Raw genomic sequence first — 24,677 nt, 5'->3', positions numbered from 1 at the left:
GAAGTGAAATTGTATTCCTCTTACTGTAAAATCATGTGATATAAAATAATGGCACGGCATTTAGGAGCATATCTCGTCTGCTAAATGAACAAGCCTACAGCCTATGGCATGGAGAGCACAACCACATAACATACGGGAGAACATTCTGTTCCCCTGAAAAACATTTTCTTTATACCTACCTAAAATAGAGAATGGATTTATTGTTATGGTGTATATTACATGTATTTATTTAACTTGTTCAAATTATAGACGTTCCGAAGGTGTGCATCAGCAGCTTGTTTGTTCATTTACGGTCAATTACCGCGGGACCGGCAGTCTTTTACACGTCAATAACCGTCGCAGCACTAAACAAGGCAGTCGTAGTATTGCTATTGGTGTCACATAGCAACGTACAATATGCATTGAGGTCAAGCCGTGCCAATTCTAAACAACGTTGGTCCAATGTAATTGAATCCCTATTCTACCTCTCACCTACAATGTGCCTACTACCCCAACTCATGTGTGTTTAATATTCTAATCATGCAAGGAGTAAACCGCTGTGGATGAATATTGAGGCAGTTGGTTTTTGATGTCTGGTCGAGTCAGTATTCATGTCTGCTGGCTACAGCGGTGGCGTGTCTTAGCGTAATGGGACGTTACCGAAGCGCTGTCACTGTAACATGTCAGAAGACGCGGAGAGGAGCTGCCTTGAACAGGGTCAAAGGCTCAGAACAGATCCAGGGTCACGCACGCTTGCTGTGCACTGAGTACAAATCAGCTCATCACATGTGAGTTTATGCACGCACGCACGCACGCACGCACACACACACACACACACACACGTGGCATACATACCCTCCCCCCGTCTGTCTGACTAAGATGCATTATTCATATCGAGCCAGGGTGCTGGGGTATGAGTGACAATGAGATGTAGGGGGCTTATTAAACATGGGCATCCGTGTGGGTGGCCTTGGAGAGATTAGATACTCTGATTAATGGTGTCTTTCACAGATGTGAAACATGCAGCCACCAATGACAGCCTGTTGAATAGGAACCCCTGTACTGTTCATGTGGCAGAACAATGACAGCCTGTTGAATAGGAACCCCTGTACTGTTCATGTGGCAGAACAATGACAGCCTGTTGAATAGGAACCCCTGTACTGTTCATGTGGCAGAACAATGACAGCCTATTGAATAGGAACCCCTGTACTGTTCATGTGGCAGAACAATGACAGCCTGTTGAATAGGAACCCCTGTACTGTTCATGTGGCAGAACAATGACAGCCTGTTGAATAGAACCCCTGTACTGTTCATGTGGCAGAACAATGACAGCCTGTTGAATAGGAACCCCTGTACTGTTCATGTGGCAGAACAATGACAGCCTGTTGAATAGGAACCCCTGTACTGTTCATGTGGCAGAACAATGACAGCCTGTTGAATAGGAACCCCTGTACTGTTCATGTGGCAGAACAATGACAGCCTGTTGAATAGGAACCCCTGTACTGTTCATGTGGCAGAACAATGACAGCCTGTTGAATAGGAACCCCTGTACTGTTCATGTGGCAGAACAATGACAGCCTGTTGAATAGGAACCCCTGTACTGTTCATGTGGCAGAACAATGACAGCCTATTGAATAGGAACCCTGTACTGTTCATGTGGCAGAACAATGACAGCCTGTTGAATAGGAACCCCTGTACTGTTCATGTGGCAGAACAATGACAGCCTATTGAATAGGAACCCTGTACTGTTCATGTGGCAGAACAATGACAGCCTGTTGAATAGGAAGCCTGTTGAATAGGAACCCCTGTACTGTTCATGTGGCAGAACAATGACAGCCTGTTGAATTGAATGGCAGAACAATGAAGCCCCCTGTACTGTTCATGTGGCAGAACAATGACAGCCTGTTGAATAGGAACCCCTGTACTGTTCATGTGGCAGAACAATGACAGCCTGTTGAATAGGAACCCCTGTACTGTTCATGTGGCAGAACAATGACAGCCTGTTGAATAGGAACCCCTGTACTGTTCATGTGGCAGAACAATGACAGCCTGTTGAATAGGAACCTCTGTACTGTTCATGTGGCAGAACAATGACAGCCTGTTGAATAGGAACCCCTGTACTGTTCATGTGGCAGAACAATGACAGCCTGTTGAATAGGAACCCCTGTACTGTTCATGTGGCAGAACAATGAGAGCAGCAGTTACAATACCAAGGTGTACCAAGAAATATTACCACTTGTATTCGGAAAATACTGGGTTTGTACAAGTGGCTCACTGTTGTGTCTTCTCTCTCATAATAGTGTACGTACTTCCACAAGTCTGTGCATTTGAATGTCACACTGCGTTTTAAAGTTGGAATCTGAGGCGGTGAAACTGCCACGTCATTGCAAGTGCGATAGAACAGCAGACTATGTACTATGATATTTATTTTTTTACTCCTCTGTGCTGTTTTTAAAAACTAAACAATAACAAATGCGACCAGTGGCGCTGTAGATCTCAGCTTTGAAAGGATAGTTCACCCAAATGACAAAATGACTTATTGGTTACCTTACCCTGTAAGCAGTCTATGGACAGGGCCTGACAGCAAGTCATGCTTTGGTTTTGTTTAACTGGCCACTGTTTCAAATGCTAACTTTTTAGCATTTGGGGCACAAATCCAATTAATAAGTTAACATTTGAAAAAGTGCCAGGGAAAACAAAACCAAAGCATGTATTGGGGTCATACCTTGTCCATAGACTGCTTACAGGGTAAGGACACCAACATGTGATTTAGTCATGTGGGTGAACTATGCCTTTAATGTCATGTATATACTCTGGTGTATAGGGAGTAGGGATACTTCATCATTGGTTTGTCGACAGTGTCTTTGCCTCGTTGCTCCTGTATGATTGGATCTACACACCCAGAACACATTCTCTATCTAGATCTATTTGATAAAGATGTGTGGTCTAGGCTAGCACTCTCTCTGGGGAACCAGATCACAGAAGGAAATCAGTAAGAGGGGACTTTTGAGGTTTTCTCTGATGGTGTTGAAACACGGGTTGTACGTACACACAGGGTTTGTTGGTGGCAGGACAATGCAATGGTTTCCAGTGACCAATATTCATGTTTTGCAAAGTTAACTTAACCCTATTCCCACAAGGCATATGCTACGTAAGGTTTCTTTATTATAGATAACTGCGTGCTTCTACATATGTGCAGACCTTTTGGTTTCCCCAAAGTCCCTAAAGACTTAATTAGTTTACTTTTCACCGTGATAATCTTTCAAGCATGAAACCGAATTGAGAAACTCGCTCTCATTTTAATATCAGTTCCCCCAAGCTGCCTTCCGTCTCTCGCTCTCTCATCCATCCACTTCCCTCTCTCCCCATCTCACTTGCCTGATTTCCTTCTGTCAACTATAGTTTCCTGGAACTAGTATAAAAAAAAAAAACACAAACTAAGTTGGTCTGAAGTCAATTCCACTGTCAACGATAATCCCCTTTTTCCTCTCGACCCATAATGCAATAGCAGTGGGCGCTTCAGCTTTTCCACTTACTTCCTGTCCAGTGCAATCTCTTATCTCCCTAATTACGCAACACTGATTAACGAACGAAAGCATGATCCACAACTGCAGTCCAGTGTCCAATCTGGGTCTTCACGATTGTATAAAAAGCAAATGTAGGGTAAACTCTAGTATAATTTGTCAACGTGGTGGATTATTTGAGAGGGTCCCCTAGCTGTCATAACAACAGAAAACACGAGGCCCCGGCACTGATCCCAGGACTGGGTTAATGAAAATGAAGGCGTCCTTTCTGCCACAACAGGTTAACAGGGAAGCTCTCCAACAGGGATCGAGTGTCAGCTGGCCAGGCAGGTAGGTACAGTAAGCCTAAGGACAAGGTATCACAAGGGACTGTGAGGATAGGACGGACTCCCAGAGGGTTTGAGGGATTGCTTAGGGATTGCATGTGTGGTGACAAAAATGCTCTCTTCCCCCCTTTTACCACGTCTCTCTGACAGGGCAAATCCAGTTTCAGAGCTTTGCTCTGTAAAGTGGATCAGCAAGGCTTTGGGTGGAGTGCTGTGGTAACAGCAGGTAGATAGAATGTGGTTGGTTACAAATGGCATTAGTTCCACAATTGTACATGTAAATTGTGCTTTGAGGACAATCCGTGGGTGCATTTCTCGCTCGTTTCTTTCATGCTTATTTCTCAAGGTCAATTAATAATTTATATTCATTTTTGTGAGTGGCAGACAATATGTTGTTCTAATCATTTTTCAAAGTGTGAATATTTTTAACAGTCTGTTTCCCATGTCCTCCCATGGGTTCTGTTTCTCAGAGTCCCGGTCCTCTCGTGACAATTATCAGGTCCTCTCAATGAGGGGGGACAGGAGGCTACAGAGGCGTAAGTGACATTTTGGGCGAGTTTCACAGCAGTTGCGTGGTCACTCTGGCAGCGTCGGCGCCGGCAACAGATTAGTGTCCAATCAGAGTGGATTTGATGTTTCCTGACAGCACATGAGACAGCAGTGAGATCTGTATTCTTTTCAATTACCCGCCTGCCTGCCTTCCCCCTCCCTGAGGGATACTAGCGGTGTGGCGTGAATCTCCTCTTGCTCAATGAACGAGACCCAGCCGGCCCTGCAACTCATTGACGACCCAATCAAGTGATCAGTCCAAGGTAAGTGTCCCGGGCAACAGATGTGGAGGAAGGTGTGCCCCCTCGTAAATGGGCAGAATAATCAGAGATATGTTTTATCTGGTTCACGTGACGTCACGATGGGCAGTGGAATTAATCAGGCTTTATATAGACGGTAATCCCTCATAGCAATCGCCAGAGCGACTAAAGTGTCCCAGAGTAGGGGAAGGATAAAACCCTACTGGATTATTACAAGCCCCTGCCTACGACCCTCTCCCATCCCACTCCCTCTAATATTCCCTCCTTTCCAGTTTTTTCCTCCTCTCACCGCGTCGGGTAGCCTACACAGTTGGTGGCCAGCCCAAGCACGGACCCTGTCATTGTGGTTCAGTGGAGTAGCTGCTGCTGCCTTTGCAACATTTGCACAGTGTGTGTGTGTGTGTGTGTGTGTGTGTGTGTGGTGTCCTCTGTCCCTTCTCACCACCAGCAATAATATTTCCAGAGATAAATTATTCAAGGATTGCCTGTCAAGGGGGAGCCACCTGATAGCAAGGACCTCAGGGGAGCCAAAAACCTTACAGCTGGATATCAGGTGAAACGATACACCCCACTGCTTCATCTCCTCCTCCTCCGTCCTCCTTCCTTCATTTCCACTCTTGATGTAAAGTGTAACTGAACACTTGAAAGAAAACACCAACTACTCCTGCTTGTTTTTTTTCCTCTGTAAAGCTGTCTTCTGTTTTTCTCTCTCCAATGCTCGTCACCAGCAAGCAGTTGAATATCGGTCGCTCCCACAGTTGGGACACCCTGGGGGGGAATGAGGGGCAGTGGTCCGGGGGAGAAAGCGTTTACGACCACCAAGGCAGGATTGCGGGCCGACGCAACTCGCTGTCTTACAGGGGAGACAGAGGAGGTTACTACGAGACACCCCCTGGGGTGCGTCCTCCTGACCTGGATCTGAAACGAGACCCCTACTCCTACCAGGACTCTCTGTACAGCCAGCAGGGCTACGCTGCTGATCCCCGCGAAATGAGAAAGGGCTCAGTCCCTGAGCTAAACCACTACGACCGTCCAACCATGGCTCATAGTCACCAAGGATCCGTCGTCTCCCAGGAATATTATCCCCATGACCCTGCTATGGCTCCCCGACCACCGGAGGATCCCCGGGGCTTCTACCGGGTGGAGCAGCAGCCACAGCCTCACCCGCTCAACAGATCCCCGTCCCACTATGGGATGAACCCAGTGGGACGGTTGCCATGGGACCAGGGACAGGGAGGGAGGCCCGGACCTCCGGGTCCTCCATCGGCTTCTCCTCTTCCTCCTCCCCCTCCTCCGCCAACTGCCCATGGCATGAACCAGGTTTACAGTCAGCCTGCAGCTGTAGCTGCCGCTGCCAAGATGATGCCAGATGGCCAGCGCTCTCCTGCTCACTATGGGATGGAACAACCATCTTCGCCTCGGTACGCATCTGAGCCACCCCCTCTAGCTGGACAGCCGGTCTACACCGACATCAACGGCCGTCCCCTGGACCATCGGCAGCAGCAACCCGCAGCCACCTGCCTGGTGGTGGATCCTAACACGCAGGGGCTGGATGGGAGCATGCAACAGCGAGGTATGATGATGAGGCAGGATTGCACCTCGCCCTACGGAGTACAACAACAGCCTCCACAGACCAACATGCAGGTCTACAACACCAACCATCCTCTCGCCGCTCCTGCCCCTCTTCCTCCCCCACCAGCCCCTGTAGCCCTTCCACCTCCCACAGCCCCCCAGACACCTGCAGACCCAAAGAGGAACGCCGACCCAGAGTTCCTGGCTCTGCTTCGCAATGAGGGTCTCTCGGAGAGTACCATCTCCTCACTCATCCAGCAGGGCTTTGACACAACCGGCATGCTGGCAGTCATGGAAGAGAATGACGTGCGCTCTGTGGCTCCCAACTTAGGGCAGGCACGTGTGCTGTCGCGGGTAGCCATCAGTGTCAAGAGGCCCTTGGAGCCTACACCCACGTCCCAGCAACAGGCCCCCATGCGGGGCCGCTCCAACAGTTTCAGCCACCGCTCTGACATGTACCTCCAACAGCAGCAGCAGCACCAACATCATCAGCAGGCCATGGCAATGGGCATGGATCCACGGCTGATGCCACCACAGACCCCTGGTGTCATGCAGACCATCTCCCCCGCGATGGCTGAGGCAATGGCCAGGAGGCCCAACAGCGCTCCCTCTCAGCACCTCCTAGAAACCACCCAGGGCTACCCAGGACCTCGTACCCCGGGGCCCTACAGTGGTGCCATGGTCCCTGTCCAGTCCCGGCCCGTGTCTGCATACTCCCAACACCCAGGTGTCCCTATGCATCCAGGCATGCAGATGATGGCTGCCATGCCCCAGCACCAGCAGATGTCAGGGGCTGCAATGCAAGCCATGCAACAACAGCAGATGCCAGTGTCCATGCCTGCCCTGCCGCCACCTCAGCAGGCCCCGAAGGCGTACTCCACCAACTACACAGTGCCCATGGAGCTGATGAAGCGGGACCGCAGCCTGCAACCCATGTCGCCCATGCACAGCCCCCACCTCAGCCCTCAGATGATGCGCAAGGCTGGGGGCACCCCGTCTGATGGCGCCATGATGCCCGTGGGTACCAGCATGCAGAGCCAAAGTGCTATGGCCGCCAACCAGAAGCTTAGCCGCCGTACCGGCCCACCTGTCATCGTCTCCACCATGGCATCACCAGATACAAGTAAAGCACACTTTTATCCCTTCTGCATTCCCTCCTCTTCCTTCGCTCCCCTAGTCTCTTGGCTGTAGTGCATTCATTGGTTACTAAAGGAGCCATTCTTCAGTGCATTCTTGTTGCAGTTATTGCGTTTTCTCTATTTGAAATGAGGGATTTGGTTAGATAACCATTCACTCTGTACTGTAGCTAAGACAACAATTAGGTATTGTGGTTTTTCAACACGATTCATTCTTTTATACCCTTTCTTGTCAGGATAGCCTTGACATGTGGATAACCCCTTTCTCAAATTATAGTTGAATATGTGAGGCTACGACACTGCTCACTTTATGACAGCTATTTGGCATGAATCGAATCCAGGATACTGTTTTGCAGTGCTCTTAAACCAAGAGCTGAAAAGGGCCATTTATCTGGTTCCCACTCAACGTTCAAGTGTTGTAGATACTTTTCCTGTGGATTGAGATGAATTGATGTCTTTGCTGCTTTCACATCATTTTAGTCTGTTGGCTGTATTCAGCTCAGCTTGTTGCTAACCTGTGTATTGCATTGACAATGGATAAGCATCCATTTTATGTGAATGGCTTTAGTTTTATCCATATTCTGTGTTTTTTTTTTTTGGGGGACTGGCTTTAACGCATACCCTAGTTATCTATAGTCAGCTGTTGTGATCCTAAAATGTCAGAGTCCCTGTTGAAAAGCTCTGAGAGTACCTTCCTTTTTCTGAGTGATGTGTTTCAGACTCTCGCGTGTCAACTGTCAGCCATCCTTGCACACTTTACGACTCTTGCCGTCGTCTGTACTGTTTCATGCTAGTATTTGTCACACGCAATGGTTTTGATGACCAAGGTGGAGTGTGGGAGTGGGGTAAGGACTGGGTGATGTGGTACGGTGTGTGCTGTCGTCAGCAGCAACGCTGCTTTTAAAGCATAAACATTCCATGTCAGTAGCTGTCTTTGTCCAACCAATCTGGGTGGGCAGTATTTCATGGTCACTGTTAAACGTAGGAGAATTGGAGCCATGAGTTTATGCGTGTATGTGTGGTGTGTGTCTCTCTGTCTGTGTGAGTGAGTTTTTGCTTAGGAGCTGTATTCCCTTCCCTTCACCTCATCCGAAAGGCATTTGGAGCTTGTCCACACAGTGCAAGGGCAAACTCGTTAAATCTGCCATAATCTACAGGGCTGGTGGGTTGGTGGGCTGGTGGGTTGGTGGGCTGGTGGACTGGTGGGCTGGTGGGTTGGTGGGCTGGTGGGTTGTGTAAGAGTGGTCTCAGTTTATAGCATCATCCTGCTTATAGTTTTATTTCAGCAAAAATCTCTCTGCAATGTAGAGGAGACCCGTAATGGCCACGCACCCCCCCTCCCCCCGGCCCCTACTGTAGTAAACATGACGGTCTTGTTGCATCATGGTAATGAGATGCATTGGAGTAGCCTGGCGCAGTAGGTTGGGTGTTGTGTTGCGTACACTTTGATCTGTTCAGGTGCAGCAGTGACCATTGTAGGGAATGATAAGGAATGATGTGGAAAATGTTCAAATGAACTACATTGTTAAATGTATCTCTCTCTCTAATAATGTTGGTGATACAGAAATGTGGAAGATGTGCGAAATTTCCAGCACAGGCTATGATTTCAACAAGTGTGATTCATCATCAAAGTTGTTTGATTAAAAATGCATATGAAGAGATAGCTGCTGTGAGCTGCGCCTGCTTTATTTCTACCGGTTGGTTGGCGTCCTAGCTGTGCTGCTGAAATCAACTGAATGTGCCGATCAACAATTGTGTCTTTTCTCTGAGTGACTGTAATGAGAAGCGAGAGGGTTTAATCCTGTAGATCCTCCTTTTACAACACTGCTAATCCACAGATTCACTCAGTTCTCTCTGGACTAGGCTGGCATCCATGGATTCCCCCAGTTCTGGAGCCATGGGCTCTGACAGCTCCACTACAGATTGAGAACAAATGGATTATTGAAAGCTGTCTAGTCTCAGGAAAAAGTATGGTGCTTATTCTGTTTATGTCAAAAGGACCCCTTCTGTTTAGCTAGCTTTCTTTGCTGTAAAAATCTGCAGCCATGACACTAGCTCAAGTTAAACACGCTCAGCACAACAAATTCATGTGCATGAGGCTGACATTTGTTGCTTTGGTAATTTCATCTGTTAATGGACGGCCTGCAAATCCTCTCTGAAAGCATATTCCTTAATTGTGTGTTGCTAGGCAACGGGGGTTTTGGTCGTAATCACAGAAAGATTACCTTCTCGTTTAGGGAGTGGAGGAAAGGTTTCACTTGGAGTGGGGACATTTGCATTTAATGGCACTTTCTTAAAAAAAAGGTGCTTGAGCTAATGCTGTAGCTCAGTTGGTAGAGCATGGCTCTTTCAATGTCAGGGTTGTGGGTTCAAATCCAATTTTATTTGTCACATACACATGGTTAGCAGATGTTAATGCGAGTGTAGCGAAATGCTTGTGCTTCTAGTTCCGACAATGCAGTAATAACCAACGAATAATCTAACCTCGCTACTCTGCCTTCTTCACAACGCTGTCTGTGTGGTTCGACCAATTCAGTTTGTCCGTGATGTGTACGCCGAGGAACTTAAAACTTACTACCCTCTCCACTACTGTCCCGTCGATGTGGATAGGGGGGTGCTCCCTCTGCTTTTTCCTGAAGTCCACAATCATCTCCTTTGTTTTGTTGACGTTGAGTGTGAGGTTATTTTCCTGACACCACACTCCGACGGCCCTCACCACCTCCCTGTAGGCCGTCTCGTCGTTGTTGGTAATCAAGCCTACCACTGTAGTGTCGTCCACAAACTTGATGATTGAGTTGGAGATGTGCATGGCCACGCAGTCGTGGTTGAACGGAGTACAGGAGAGGGCTCAGAACGCACCCTTGTGGGGCCCCAGTGTTGAGTATCAGCGGGGTGGAGATGTTGTTACCTACCCTCACCACCCGGGGGCGGCCCGTCAGGAAGTCCAGTACCCAGTTGCACAGGGCAGGGTCGAGTCCCAGGGTCTCGAGCTTGATGACGAGTTTGGAGGGTACTATGGTGTTAAATGCTGAGCTGTAGTCGATGAACAGCATTCTCACGTAGGTATTCCTCTTGTCCAGATGGGTTAGGGCAGTGTGGTTGTGATTGCGTCGTCTGTGGACCTATTGGGGTGGTAAGCAAATTGGAGTGGATCTAGGGTGTCAGGTAGGGTGGAGGTGATATGGTCCTTGACTAGTCTCTCAAAGCACTTCATGATGACGGAAGTGAGTGCTACTGGGCGGTAGTCGTTTAGCTCAGTTACCTTAGCTTTCTTGGGAACAGGAACAATGGTGGCCCTCTTGAAGCATGTGGGAACAGTAGACTGGGATAAGGATTGATTGAATATGTCCATAAACACAGCCAGCTGGTCTGCTCATGCTCTGAGGACGCGGCTGGGATGCCGTCTGGGCCTGCAGCCTTGCGACGGTTAACACGTTTAAATGTCTTACTCACGTTGGCTGCAGTGAAGGAGAGTCTGCAGGTTTTGGTAGCGGGCCATGTCAGTGGCACTGTATTGTCCTCAAAGCGGGCAAAAAAGTTATTTAGTCTGTCTGGGAGAAAGACATCCTGGTCCGCGACAGGGCTGGTTTTCTTTTTGTAATTCGTGATTGACTGTAGACCCTGCCACATACCTCTTGTGTCTGAGCTGTTGAATTGCGACTCTACTTTGTCTCTATACTGACGCTTAGCTTGTTTGATTGCTTAGCTGAGGGAATAGCTACACTGTTTCTATTCGGTCATGTTTCTGGTCAACTTGCCCTGGTTAAACGCAGTGTTTCGTGCGAAATTCGCGCGAATGCTGCCATCAAGCCACGGTCTCTGGTTTGGGAATCTTTTAATCGTTGCTGTGGGTATAACATCGTCAAAGCACTTTCTAATGAACTCGCTCACCGAATCAGCATATTCGTCAATGTTGTTGCTGGAGGCAATGCGGAACATATCCCAATCCACGTGATCGAAGCAGTCTTGAAGTGTGAAATCAGATTTGTCAGACCAGTGTTGAACAGACCTGAGTGCGGGAGCTTCTTGTTTTAGTCTCTGTCTATAGGCTGGAAGCAACAAAATGGAGACGTGGTCAGCTTTTCCGAAAGGAGGGCGGGGGAGGGCCTTATATGCGTCGCGGAAGTTAGAATAACAATGATCCAGGGTTTACCAGCCCTGGTTGCGCAATCGATTTTGCTGATAGAATTTAGGGAGACTTGTTTTCAGATTAGCCTTGTTAAAAACCCCAGCTACAATGAATGCAGCCTCAGGATATGTGGTTTCCAGTTTACATAGAGTCAAATAAAGTTTGTTCAGGGCCATCGATGTCTGCTTGGGGGGAAATATATACGGCTGTGATTATAATCGAAGAGAATTCCCTTGGTAGATAATGCGGTCGACATTTGATTGTGAGGAATTCTAAGTCAGGTGAACAGAAGGACTTGAGTTCCTGTATGTTGTTGTGATCACACCACGACTCGTTAATCATAAGGCATACCCCCTCCGCCCCTCTTCTTACCAGAAAGATGCTCGTTTCTGTCGGCGCGATGCGTGAAGAAACCAGCTGGTTGTACCGACTCCGATAGAGTCCCTCGAGTGAGCCATGTTTCCGTGAAGCAAAGAACGTTACAGTCTCTGGTGTCTCTCTGGAATGCTACCTTTGCTCGGATTTCATCAACCTTGTTGTCAAGAGACTGGACATTGGCGAGTAGTATGCTAGGGAGTGGCGCGCGATGTGACCATCTCTGGAGCCTGACCTGAAGACCACTTTGTTTGCCCATTTTACGACGTCGTTGTTTTGGGTAGCCGGCTGGGATCCGATCCATTGTCCTGGGTGGACGGCAGAACACAGGATCCGCTTCGGGAAAGTCATATTCCTGGTCGTAATGATGGTGAGTTGACGTTGTTCTTATATCCAGTAGTTCCTCCCGACTGTAGGTAATAAAACCTAAGATTACCTGGGGTACCAATGTAAGAAATAACACGTAAAAAAAAAAAAAAATACTGCATAGTTTCCTAGGAACGCGAAGCCGGAAGTAGTCCCCCACGGGGTTCAAATCCCGTGGGGGACCAGTATTAAAAAACTAGGAAAATGAATACAGTCACTACTGTAAGTTGCTTTAGATACGAGTGTCTGCTAAGTGACTAAAATGTAAATAATTATGAGGTTTTAGTCACCTCATGAAATATGACCAAGGAGCAGTACTGTCGTGTGTCCTTTATGAGAGTGGGAGATTATATAATTGTAGAAATCATCAGGTTCAGCAGTTATTTTGGTTGCATGGAGTATGTCTATCTGAGTATAATTTCTGACATTTGACAACATGATATAGGGAATATCTCAACCATTTGACATATTCTGCTCAACCATCTTCATAATCCATAATTAGTACGCCTACATAAATAATTAGATGTGATATGCCAATAGGCTCAATCAGTTCATTAGTATCACCCTTAGTGAAGCAAGACTTTTCCTCCCCATTAATTATGCCCTTAAATGATTTAGTTGCCAATATTTGGTGCTATGGGAAGTCCAATCGTGTAAAGGTCCATATATGGTCATTCCAGACATCATCCATCTTTATCATGCCCATATATGGCTGAGTGGCACCTCCTCTTCCTTAGTTCCTCCCTGGGAGTGCTTCCACTCAGATTCCACACAGCGTGATGCCAGTCCAGGTCAGTATTCGCGTGACAAACTAGACGCTCTTCCATAGTGTGATGGGCATTATGATCTGTGGTGCAGTTGATTCTCTAGATGGGAGATTATATTTTGAATTGAGTTCAGTATTTAGATCCACACACAGTGGTTCCAGTGAAGGATTAAGAATCATTGAGTCAGTGTGCATTAGGCTAGTACTGCATGGTGATGGAGGAGGGGCTTTGTAATGGCGTAGTCAACCATCAGTTAAGGATGGGGTTGCCTTGGTGATGAGATGAGGCTGTCAGCAGGGCCCACCCCCTGTCTGAGGGTAAAGCTCCAGGTGTAATCTTGGCTGGAGGTCAAAAGTGATGGTCTTTATCATGCCTTTCAGTGAGTCCTCCCGGGAGAGGTTGTGTAGTGGGTAAACTTTAGTTCCCATGATAGACAAGTGCCTGACTTTGCACTGTTTACATGGCCTTGGGTACATGGCGACATTAATACGTTCTAGATATTGTGTGCGTGTTGTGAATAACTTCAGACAGTCATGTCGAGTTGTGTCTTTTTGGAACCTACAAGTACAGCATTTCCTTGTAATGTGAAAGACTTATCCACCAGGGACGTTTGTCCTTCAAACAGTAGAGCTGCATGCATTCTTGAGATAGACATGTATATTATTGAGTAAATGAGTGTATATGAGGAGGAAAAAGGGGTCATTGAAAGGTCAAAAGGGTGAGAAAGTACAAGCAGATGTTTTTTTTGTAAATTGTCCTCATCGCTGATGGTCAACTGGTAATATAAAGACCATCTCTCTATCTACTTTCTGTGGCTCTGCCTCGCACCACGATTACATCTGCAAAGTGCAAACATTCTCTATCGCTCACCCTCTCTTTCGATTTGTCTGCAAAAATAAGGCACATGAATGCAACACAAGAAACATCAGAATGAGAGAAAAATGTTCCTTTATTGCTTCTCCGTACTCAGCTCTGCACATTCATTCATGACTGTGGTTGTGGTTTTGACTTGTGCAGAGAGAGAGAGAGAGATTAGATGAGCTGAAATTCCCTTTATGCCATCTGTTAATGTGGCAATCAGTCGTTGAAGCTATATAAAAGCGCCCTCCCCGCCATTGTTTCGGTAAAAAGCTAAGGGATGGGGCTGGAGAAATGTGACCACTCAAATTCGTAGAAAGAGCTATGGATGCAAGGACTGACCATCCATGGTATCAAAATAATAGTTGTAACCATGTTTACTTTGTTTATGAACATATAACAATCTTATATTTTGGTTCTGACGGGGCACGACAGTTGAACTAAGACATTTCTAAGTCATAATCCTTCAAGAATCAATGGGTACATATCATTAATTTATTTATTTATTTTTAAGTCCCAAAATGTATGTATCAACTGCAGATTGTCCCTTTAAAGGGTGAGGACGGGAGGAAATGGGGAGGGAGGGGAGAATACTGTGCACACCCCATGGTTGGGTAATCCCATAGAAATTAATGAAGAGATTATAATCCCTGAAATCCTAATTCTACATGCAATAGAAAAGGCTGTAACTAGACATAGCGTTTAATGTTATAATCTGATGGTCAACCTTTTAATTGAGCTATTTTGTAATATCATAATTTATTCCATAGTAATTTCAAATAACTTTTTGACGAAGATGATCTATCGGAATTATACAGTATGGTTTGCTATCTGAGATGGTGTGAGGACAGCTGGGGACAGACTGTGTGCGTGAGCTAGAGAGAGACTGAGGGGGAGAGAGAAAGAGTTAGAGTACGAAAATTAAAGGGGAATGAAATGAAAGAATGGGAACAATAAATTGGAAGCTGTATCTGACCTCATCCCTCCTCCCTCTCTTTCACACTCCCTCTCTTCTACCTCTCTTTTACTCTCTACCTCTCTGCCAAGCAGCAGGTCACATTTAATAATTCATCTAGAGAAAATGAAAACTTCATGGTTATTAAATTACTGAGCAGAAGTTGCTGCACTAACCTTATTTTCTCCAGATGAGAATATATGGAAATATAGAAGCTTTGCAGGAGAGAAATTCTCACTAATCTGGCAGGCTGTGTTTTACCAGAGGGAGGCCATCTTGGAAGGGGAATCTCATTGTCTGTGTGGCTGTACAGTAGTAGCTGTAAGGGAAGGTTAGGAGTCCTGCTCTTCACCTCGACATGTGTCCCTACTCTCTCTGTACCTATTCTCTCCTATTCTATCTGGTATTTTATGTTGCTTTTATACCTTGAGGTATCTATCTGAGAATAACGTGCCTAGATGTGATAGCTTTGTGAAGTTAGAATGTCTCGCTGTCAAGTCTTATCCAACTTCTTATCCTTACGAGAGGGATTTCACGTGTGAAAAAAGTACCCAAAAGTATAGATACCTTAATAGAAAGTTACTCCCTGTAAAAGTGAAAGTCACCAAGTAAAATACTACTTGAGTAAAAGTCTAAAAGTATTTGGTTCTAAATATACTTAAGAATCAAAAGTAAATGTAACTGCTAAAATATACTTAAGTACCAAAAGTAAAAGTATGAATAATTTCAAATTCCTTATATTAAGCAATGCAGATGGCACCATGTTCTTGTTTTTAAAATGTACGGAAAGCCAGGTGCACACAATTTACAAACGATGCATTTGTGTTTAGTGAGGGATAATGTAAAAAGTAAAAAGTACAATATTTTCTTTAGGAATTTAGTAAAGTAAAAGTAGTCAAAAATATAAATAATAAAGTACAGATGCTCCAAAAAACGACTTAAGTAGTACTTTAAAGTATTTTTTACTTAAGTACTTTACACCACTTGATTCAATTCCGCACACACACCAGCGGCACATGACTACGTTAGCTCATGCGATAGGAGTCAGTCTCGTTCATCATGGCTCTGGCGAGACAACATCAGCACTAATAAACAAGCACTGCTACACCTCATTTAGCTTTTCCAGCTGTGTCTGTGTAAGTGTGTAAATTGTGTGTTCTGCTGTAACTCCATCCATGGTGTTGTGAGCTGACATCTCCCCAGAGAGCTTTCTGCCTTCAGCTGGAACAGAACCAAGCCCCAGCTGTGTGTGTGTGTGTGTGTGTGTGTGTGTGTGTGTGTGTGTGTGTGTGTGTGTGTGTGTGTTTCTTTGTAGGCACTGTACGGGAGGGCAGTATAAGGGTGCTTCTCTCGTGTTCTCTCTCTTTCTGCTTCTCTCTTTCTGTCTCTGTCCTCTCTCTCACTCTTTTTCTCTTTCGTTCTCTCTGTCTCTGTAACCAGACATATGGCTAATGTCACATACAGAGGAGGAAAGGAGAGAGTTCCAGATCTCAGACACCTTCCCCCAGAGAGACAACATCTGGAGTCCACCTGCTGCTGTGCCGTCTTCCTCCTTCCCCCTCTCTCTCTCTCTCGCTCTCTTTCTCTCTCTATAGCCCTCAGAAAACAGGCACGTTAACATCAGTTAGCCACAGTATGCAGAACGTCTTCTTCTAGGCTGACACAGTGGTGGATTTACACCGGGTTTGGTGAATGGAGTCATTTAAAACAAACGTCCTAATCGATCTGTCTTTGTCATTGATATGTGAGGCCTAGATGCAATTTCTAACATTGCAGTGGCAATCAATGGTTTTCCATTCTCTCCCACTGAAGTGGTGTTTGTGTGTGTTCCTAGAAGGTTGTGTTTGTTGTGGAATGATTTCTAATTGAACGGCAGACTTGTTAGAAATGCGGGTTAAGTCCTGTAGTAGGGCATTTTGTCTGTGACCCCCTAGCCGTAAAATGGTTTACACTTACTCCTTCAGACTACTAGCCCTAGATGTACACAATCTGTTAGTACTGTGTTTGGGTTTAGAACAGCTCTGACCCTAAATTAGACTCAAATATCTTTTGCACTGTTACAGAGTGCGTGTGTTTGGGTAAAGGGGTGGGGGAGGGTGTGTGTGTGCGTTCAGCCCCTCTCTGTTGTCCCATGCAGTGTGTACTCTACATTGTGTGTATTCTGGTAGCGGGAGCTCAGCTCTCTACTCTCCCTCGTTCTCTCTGACCTGGTTTTGACTAATTGATTTTGGCTGAGAGTTCATTAACCCTTCATTGCTCTTACTACCACCACCAATACCACTGTAGAAGGGGGGTCAGAAAAGGGTTAACACATGTGTGTGGGTCGTTCCATCTGATTTCAATCACTTTTTGACCGCACCCCTTTCCATACATTTTGGCCCATGGTCGAAGTGGTCAGAGGAGATAGAGGTGCTAAAAGTTGACCCATTTGTAATATCCACCCTACCATCAGACATCCATATCTGTATCAATGGAAAAAGATAAATGGTTCAGTTTGACAACATTGTAAAGCTTACAGACAGGGTTGTCAAACTATTTTATAATTTCTTGAAAAAAATGTTTTGAAATTTATATATTTTTTAACCTAAGGTAAATGATCAAAACATTTGTAAACTCAGATTTGGTATTAATTTCACGTGTGTTGTAGCTTAGACTCTATTTTACATCATCTGAGGTAATTGTGTTGTGCCCGCCATCGGTTGAGATACAGCATTATCTTGAATACAGGGTGGGTGTCATTTCAATCCTATAAACATATTTCATAGAATGGAGAAATCCCTTCAGACCACTGCAATTTAGTGGGTACATCATAAAAATTGAATTGACATTTTAACTTCCAGCTACTGCACAAATATGGCCACCGGTCTACCCACCAATGAACATCAACTTAAATGCAATAACAATTTATATTCCCATTCAATTCAACATTCTATGATGCGTAGACCTCCAACCATCTTTGTGCTACCAGTTGAAAGTTGAAATGTCTATTTTATTCAAATGTATGTACATTTATCAGCCAAAACATGACACCCACCCTGTATTCAAGAGCACGCTGTCTCAACTGATGGTGGGCACAACACAAACAACTATAGATCTGTCATTCTCATTGAAAGTGAGTCTAAGAATCGGTAGATTGTTTCTATGTGCGCTATTTCTATACTTCATGTTCTTATGTTAATTTTTTTTGTCTTTTACTTTCGGTTTTGTACATCAGCTGAAAATACAATATTTTATGTTATAGAAGATATATTTCACAGCGGTTTAGATGGCACAATGATTTTCTACACTATACTTACTTGTTTTATCACATAAACGGAAATTAGGCAAACTATTAGAATTTTAGCAACCAGGAAGTGGTGGAGCATAGTGCACCTTTAAGGCTTTAAACCATCATAACTATTATTCGGAAATTAGAACTCTCTGCCTGGAAAGAGTTAACCACACTGCTAACCTTATGCTAACAGTACCTTAAATGAAGACTAAAAAGCACATTTTTGTTTTCAAGAATTTCTACGATAAAACCCATTTTGACTTTGCGGCTGTCGTAACTAGTGACAACCCTTTCCAAGCACGAGTGCAGTTTACACACCCGAAAAATATCAGATTACGTTAATGCACAATATTTGGGAGTTTATGATTTTTTTCGAGCTCTTTTCTCTTTTGCTATATTCGTTGACAGTCTATCTCTAGTCATGGTTTTAAAAGTTTAGAAATCTCACAGTATTAACTTTGTGGTAGCTTTCTTTTACGTCTGCTACGTTACTGCAGATATGGTAATCTGACCTATCCGATTGGCCAGTGGTAGGCCTATAGTGCACTTGATTTGCTCCCCTTGGGCCCGCCGGGATGGCAGTTGGTACCTTCAGAAATATGGTTCAAAATGGGAACATGTTGCCAACCCAGCGTGCAGGGGAGCTGAATCGGGCGCACCTACCGCCAACAGGGTGCAAGGTTTATCGTTGTTTTTTACAGAAATGTTGCCTATCGACTAGGATTGCCTTGGAGATCGACCAGTCGATCACAATCAACTGTTGGTAACCACTGCATTGCATGGTTGCAACATAGCGGTGAGTGGCAGCCTTACAGATGGAATCGCTTAAGCAATTTTTTTTTAGGTCTTATGAAGGTATTAAAAAAGAAAGAAAGTAAAACAAAATAAGGAACCATTTACCCCTTCAGACCTGGGTAATGAAACAAAAGTAAAAAATGAGAATAGATATGCAAATATGGCCATCAAACCTCAATAAGACATTCTGGTTGCCACTTCACTTGGTCACACACCAGGGTTCTCATCCTAACTACATTCTCACTCTTTCCCCTCTCGCTTATCCCCCATTGTCTTTACCCTCAAGCCATATTTTTTACCTCCTACCTGAACATCCTGTCTGTCAATCTCATCCGTTATCCTTTTGGTAGCGAGTGATTGTCAATAAAAATCTACTCAAGGCAAGTCACACCTTTTTTAACTTTAAAGGGATACTTTGGGGGTTTGGGAATTAAGCCCTTATCTACTTCCCCAGAGTCAGATGAGCTTGTGGATACCATTTTTATGTTTGTGTGCAGTTTGATAGAAGTTGCTGACTAGCATTAGCGCAATGACTAAAAGTCTATGGGACTTCCAGTCATTGCGATAACGCTTGTTAGTGTTGGCTCACAAACCCACCTCTAACTTCCTTCATACTGGATGCAGAGACTTACAAATGAGGTCCACTATTTCATCTGACTCTGGGGAAGTAGATAGTGGGCTTCTTTGCTAAAATCCCAAAGTATTAATTTAAGGCTTTAGACACACAATGGAGATTTTGTGTCCTAAAATGTAGTTAGTGATTTTTCAAGGAGATTGTCAGTCAAAAAACATACGATATGAGCTGTGCCGTGAACTTACCCACACAACATTCTAAATAATTGTGTGTAACGCAGGTATCACGCGATAACCAAATCATTTGTTTAACTGAAGTTACACATCATCACAATCAAGAATGTGTACAACGTATATATATGTAAGAATATGTAACGACGACAACAATTTCAACTGTTTATAGATGATTGTCCTCATTTACCTTTATGGTGACTTTGAGGTTCTTATGTATCGTTAGGATTACACCTTTAGTTTTGTTTGGGGCTGATGAAAAAGCAGATGGTTTGTGTATACTATGTGTGTCCTTTTGGAGCAGGTGTGTTTCTTGGAGCATTGCTATATTGCTGGGATATCAGGACAGCTGTGAGGTTATTACTGTTTATTTTGTACCTTTTATTTAACCAGGGAAAACCCATTGAGACCAGGGTCTCATTTACAAGGGTACAGATAAAATGACAAAAATGTGCAGTTCTCCTTCACCAGATTCCGAACTGACCATTCGAGATCAGAGTCAAGCCTCAAAGTAACCCACTGGTCATTCCATGCGCTAGGGTCACAATAACTAAAAGTAATCTTTCCGGACTCTGGAGAACCGCGGAACCTCTACAACCAGCCAGTGTTGAGAGTGAGATTGACGGTGGCTGGATTTCCAATTAAGAAGTGAGGTGAGGTAGTATGGGAGTTTCTCGAGAACTGCTTTATATACAAATAGCAGCCAATGTTTGGCTCTTCTGGCAGTCAGAGACTCCCAGCCAACAGATCTATATAAAAGGCAATGATGTGTACAAAAAATTGTCTCCAGTGATAAAATGCAGGGCTTTTTATAGGTTTGATAAGACTATTACAGCCTTTCAAATTCCAAGAGCGAATAGCTAGCGTTGCCATTGTAAAAAAAAATCTATATAAATATGAATGATGTCTCCAGCCCCCCCTCCACGGTTCCCCCCACCCTGCACCATCATTACACGGTCGCAGCATAACAGTGAGTGGCAGCCTTACATATGGAATCTCTTAAGCAGCATAACAGTGAGTGGCAGCCTTACATATGGAATCTCTTAAGCAGCATAACAGTGAGTGGCAGCCTTACATATGGAATCTCTTAAGCAGCATAACAGTGAGTGGCAGCTCTTAAGCAGCATAACAGTGGAATCTCTTGGAATCTCTTAAGCAGCATAACAGTGAGTGGCAGCCTTACATATGGAATCTCTTAAGCAGCATAACAGTGAGTGGCAGCCTTACATATGGAATCTCTTAAGCAATAACAGTGAGTCTTACATATGGAATCTCTTAAGCAGCATAACAGTGAGTGGCAGCCTTACATATGGAATCTCTTAAGCAGCATAACAGTGAGTGGCAGCCTTACATATGGAATCTCTTAAGCAGCATAACAGTGAGTGGCAGCCTTACATATGGAATCTCTTAAGCAGCATAACAGTGAGTGGCAGCCTTACATATGGAATCTCTTAAGCAGCATAACAGTGAGTGGCAGCCTTACATATGGAATCTCTTAAGCAGCATAACAGTGAGTGGCAGCCTTACATATGGAATCTCTTAAGCAGCATAACAGTGAGTGGCAGCCTTACATATGGAATCTCTTAAGCAGCATATTTCTTATTAGATCTTAAAGGTATTTGAAAAATAACAATCGTTAAACATAATATAAGGAACCATTTATCAGAACTTTCAACATAAGTTTTCAGAGTTGATGAGTACGGTTGGGTAATAAAGGGAAAGGAAAACAGGAGGCTAAAGAAAACAACAGAAACTCAAGTCTAAACAGTCATATAGGATGGCTGTAGGAGCAATAACCTGTGATCCATTATTCTCATTATTATTAGCAATTGTAACGGCTTTCATCGGAAGAAAAGGAATCGTCAGACCAAAATGCAACGGGATACGTGTTCATCTTTATTATACGGAACTGAACACCGAATACAAAAATAACAAAAGGAAAACCCGAAACAGTTCAGCAAGGTGAAACAAACACTAAACAGAAATACAACTACCCAAAACTAAAAGTGGAAAAAACAGGCTACCTAAGTATGGTTCCCAATCAGAGACAACGATAGACAGCTGGTCCCTGATTGAGAACCATACCCGGACGAAACATAGAAATACAAAAACCTAGACGTACAAACATAGAATGCCCACCCAAATCACACCCTGACCAAACAAAAATAGAAACATACAAAGCAATCTACGGTCAGGGCGTGACAGCAATAAGGTTTAAATGACCTTAAAACATGTTTAGGTCATTTTGTATAAAGCATTTTTGTGCTCTATGCTATGTAAAACAATACAAAATTAAAGCACAGTACAAGAAACGCAGTCTAATGTTCACAATAATTAATCGTGGGCTGTAGCCCTATTCTTCCCTGGGAAATAAATTCGGTAGCATAAAAGGAGGTGGACAGCCATAAAAACATGTTGTGTGTTTTTTAAAGGAATTGTGCGGTAGCTCATATGGGACTGGCCATCTATCCTTGACGGTAGTACAATAAAAATATTAGGGGAATAGCTTTCAATTTATATTGCCACATTTAGCCCATATAGGGATGCAATACACTGCATCCACACAAGCAAGCAGAACCAGTCTGTATGACACTTAAAAATATTGCCCATTGTTAACTAATTGGCATGGTGTCATCATTGTATAGGCAATATAATAACAGCGAAGTCCAATTTTCAGCAATAATATCCAATTGGGGGGGGGTGTCCTTATCATTGTCTTATGCTGAGGACAGCACCATAGCCATAGGCAGGCTGCATGATTGGGCATGGATAGCATATCTCAGTATTGAGCCTGTCAAATTAGCATTAGCCTAGATCTGTCGGATCGCCTCCTTGTGTGTTGGGCTTCATGTGCTTCTCAAAGAAGTCTTGAGCCTCCTTGGGAGTGGAAAACGTGTGTGTTGTATTCTGGAAGATCAAGATGAGTTTTGTCGGATGGATGAAGCCGCATCTTAGGTTTAGCTTGCGTAGCTGAGATCTCACCTAGCTGTAGGTCGCCCTCTGTGTCAGCAACTCAGCACTCAGATCTGGGTAGATGCTGAACCTCTTCTCAGCATAGGTCAGAGGCCCCGATTCTGCTGCGAGGCAAACAATTTGCTGCTTGACTACAAAACTGTGGATCCGTACAATCATACACCGGGATCCGTTGCAGTGCACAATGTTTATCAGTGGCATGGGACCCAGCTTATTATATACATCTTAATAAATAAGGCTACCACGCTGCATGGAAAGAATCTGACTGAAATTAGCACTGAAGTGTGAAGTGAGAGGTGTGAAAACTCTTGAGCCTAACAATGAAAGGAGAGGTTCACAGCCCCCCCCCTTCCCCACTGCAGAGGCCTTTGATGCCTCCTCCATCTGTGCAGAGAAGATATCCTCCTCAGAATCCCCAAAATACAACAGCCACAGAACAGACAGACAGGGACTTGCCAACTACATTAGCTACCTAGCTGAGATTTTCTACAAGGTATCTTCCTCACGAAAAAAGGTTCTCCCAAGGTAGTGTGACACCTATTCCCGTTGCCTGCTGCACTGCTGCTTGGAATCCACCTGGCGATCCGTTCACCGTCTGCCCTGGCCTGTCTCCCCGTCTGGTACAGGTACCCCCAACACACTCCCCCCTCTCTCCCGAGCTTTCGCTCGCCTCCAGCACACATGCATTGTTGGGGCGAGTGACTCTGAACTTACAATGGCTAGCCCCAAGTTGTTATATTTTCTCTTGTGTTTTATGCTATTTGCCTTAAGACTCCTGCGTGCTTTGTTGACTGGGAACTTGTTTGTTTACCCAACCGTGGGACAGTCTGTTTGTTCCCACACTCGGGACTCTGGCTCTCTATTGGTTTCACAGACTCTTGGCCTCCCATTCTATTCTAACCACCTATCGCCGGCTTTGTATTCATGTTACCTGATGAAATTGCTGTACAATATGATCTTGTTGCCATCTAATGCACATTCAAATGTTATAAATCAACACTGCAGAGCTCTCCCTGTCCTCTGCCATGCCCTGATTATAATACTATTGATTTATACCTGGAAATGTGCATATACAACCTGGCTCATCTACAGTTGCTAGCCCCAATTCTGATTTGTGCTCTGATATCTGCTTCACTGATTTCTGCTCTCTTCCAAAGGTGGTGGAGTGGCAATCTTTACCAAGGAACACCTTCAGTGCTTGGTTGTCTCCACCAAGTCTGTCCCCACACAATTTGATTTGTTGGTTTTACACATTAAACTGTCAAATAACTATTTGTTGACTGTTGCTGGGTGTTATCGGCCATCATCAGCACCGGCCTGTACCCTAAATGCCCTAAGCTCTCTCCTGGGCCCTTAAACTAAGTCTGAATTTGCCCTTCTAGGTGACCTAAACTGGGACATGCTTAATCCACCTGACCAAGTCCTAAAGCAATGGGACTCCCTAAATCTTTCTCAGATTATTACCAATCCCACAAGGTATGACTCCAAACACCCACCTAATCCTGATAGGTATCAGTCTGGTGTTTTCTGTAATGACCTTAGTGATCACTATTTTTACAGCCTGTGTTCGTAATGGCTGCTCAGTGAAACGCTTGCTAAAAAAACTTTTAGGCGCAAGCCTTCCTTCATGACCTGGCCTCTGTAAATTGGTATATAATCAGCTTGATCCACACTGTCGAAGAAGCTTGGACCTTCCTTAAATGTACACATACATGTTATTCAATCATTGCACCCACACTGCTCACGTGCGTCAGTGAGTGTCTGCGTAGCCAGGAGCTAAAATAGAGTTTGGTTGTATTTGTGACGCTCAATGCGCTGCAAGTTCTGCCTCTCCCATCTCCTCATTTGTTTTTAGAAGCATATACCCACATGGTTGATTGAAAGATGAACTGAGGTCCACACTCCAGTCGGTTGTGGTAATTTACCGTAAAGTTTGTTGCCAACCACCATATAAAGTTCGAAGAAGCCTGAAGGAAAGAGGAGAGATTACTAGAAACAAACTCGGTTGACCGGTTATCTGTGGATTAATTGTCGGAGT

At 44.7% G+C, this 24,677-nt stretch overlaps 1 protein-coding gene across 7 annotated transcripts in view; it reads left to right on the top strand.

Annotated features, from left to right (window-relative positions):
• LOC115135073 (C-terminal-binding protein 2) overlaps window positions 1-24,677 on the top strand; it is a 95,137-nt gene that overhangs the window by 41,240 nt on the left and 29,220 nt on the right. For 3 of the 7 annotated variants that reach the window (XR_010464826.1, XM_065023174.1, XM_065023175.1), the window contains exon 1: window positions 4,925-7,333. The exons of 1 other annotated variant lie outside the window; for it this stretch is intronic. Coding sequence is in view for 5 of the 6 variants with exons in the window: in XM_065023174.1 (XP_064879246.1) it covers window positions 5,353-7,333 (1,981 nt within the window). In the remaining variant the exon portion in view is untranslated. Of the gene's footprint in view, window positions 1-4,922; window positions 7,334-24,677 lie in introns of those variants that run through there. 3 more of the 7 variants (XM_065023177.1, XM_065023176.1, XM_065023173.1) reach the window with 3 other exon arrangements.

The sequence above is a fragment of the Oncorhynchus nerka genome, linkage group LG10, assembly GCF_034236695.1.
Source record: "Oncorhynchus nerka isolate Pitt River linkage group LG10, Oner_Uvic_2.0, whole genome shotgun sequence".
Taxonomy (NCBI): Eukaryota; Metazoa; Chordata; class Actinopteri; order Salmoniformes; family Salmonidae; genus Oncorhynchus; species Oncorhynchus nerka.
Note: the sequence above shows the minus strand (reverse complement) of the source record. Positions and strands in the feature narration are given on the sequence as shown.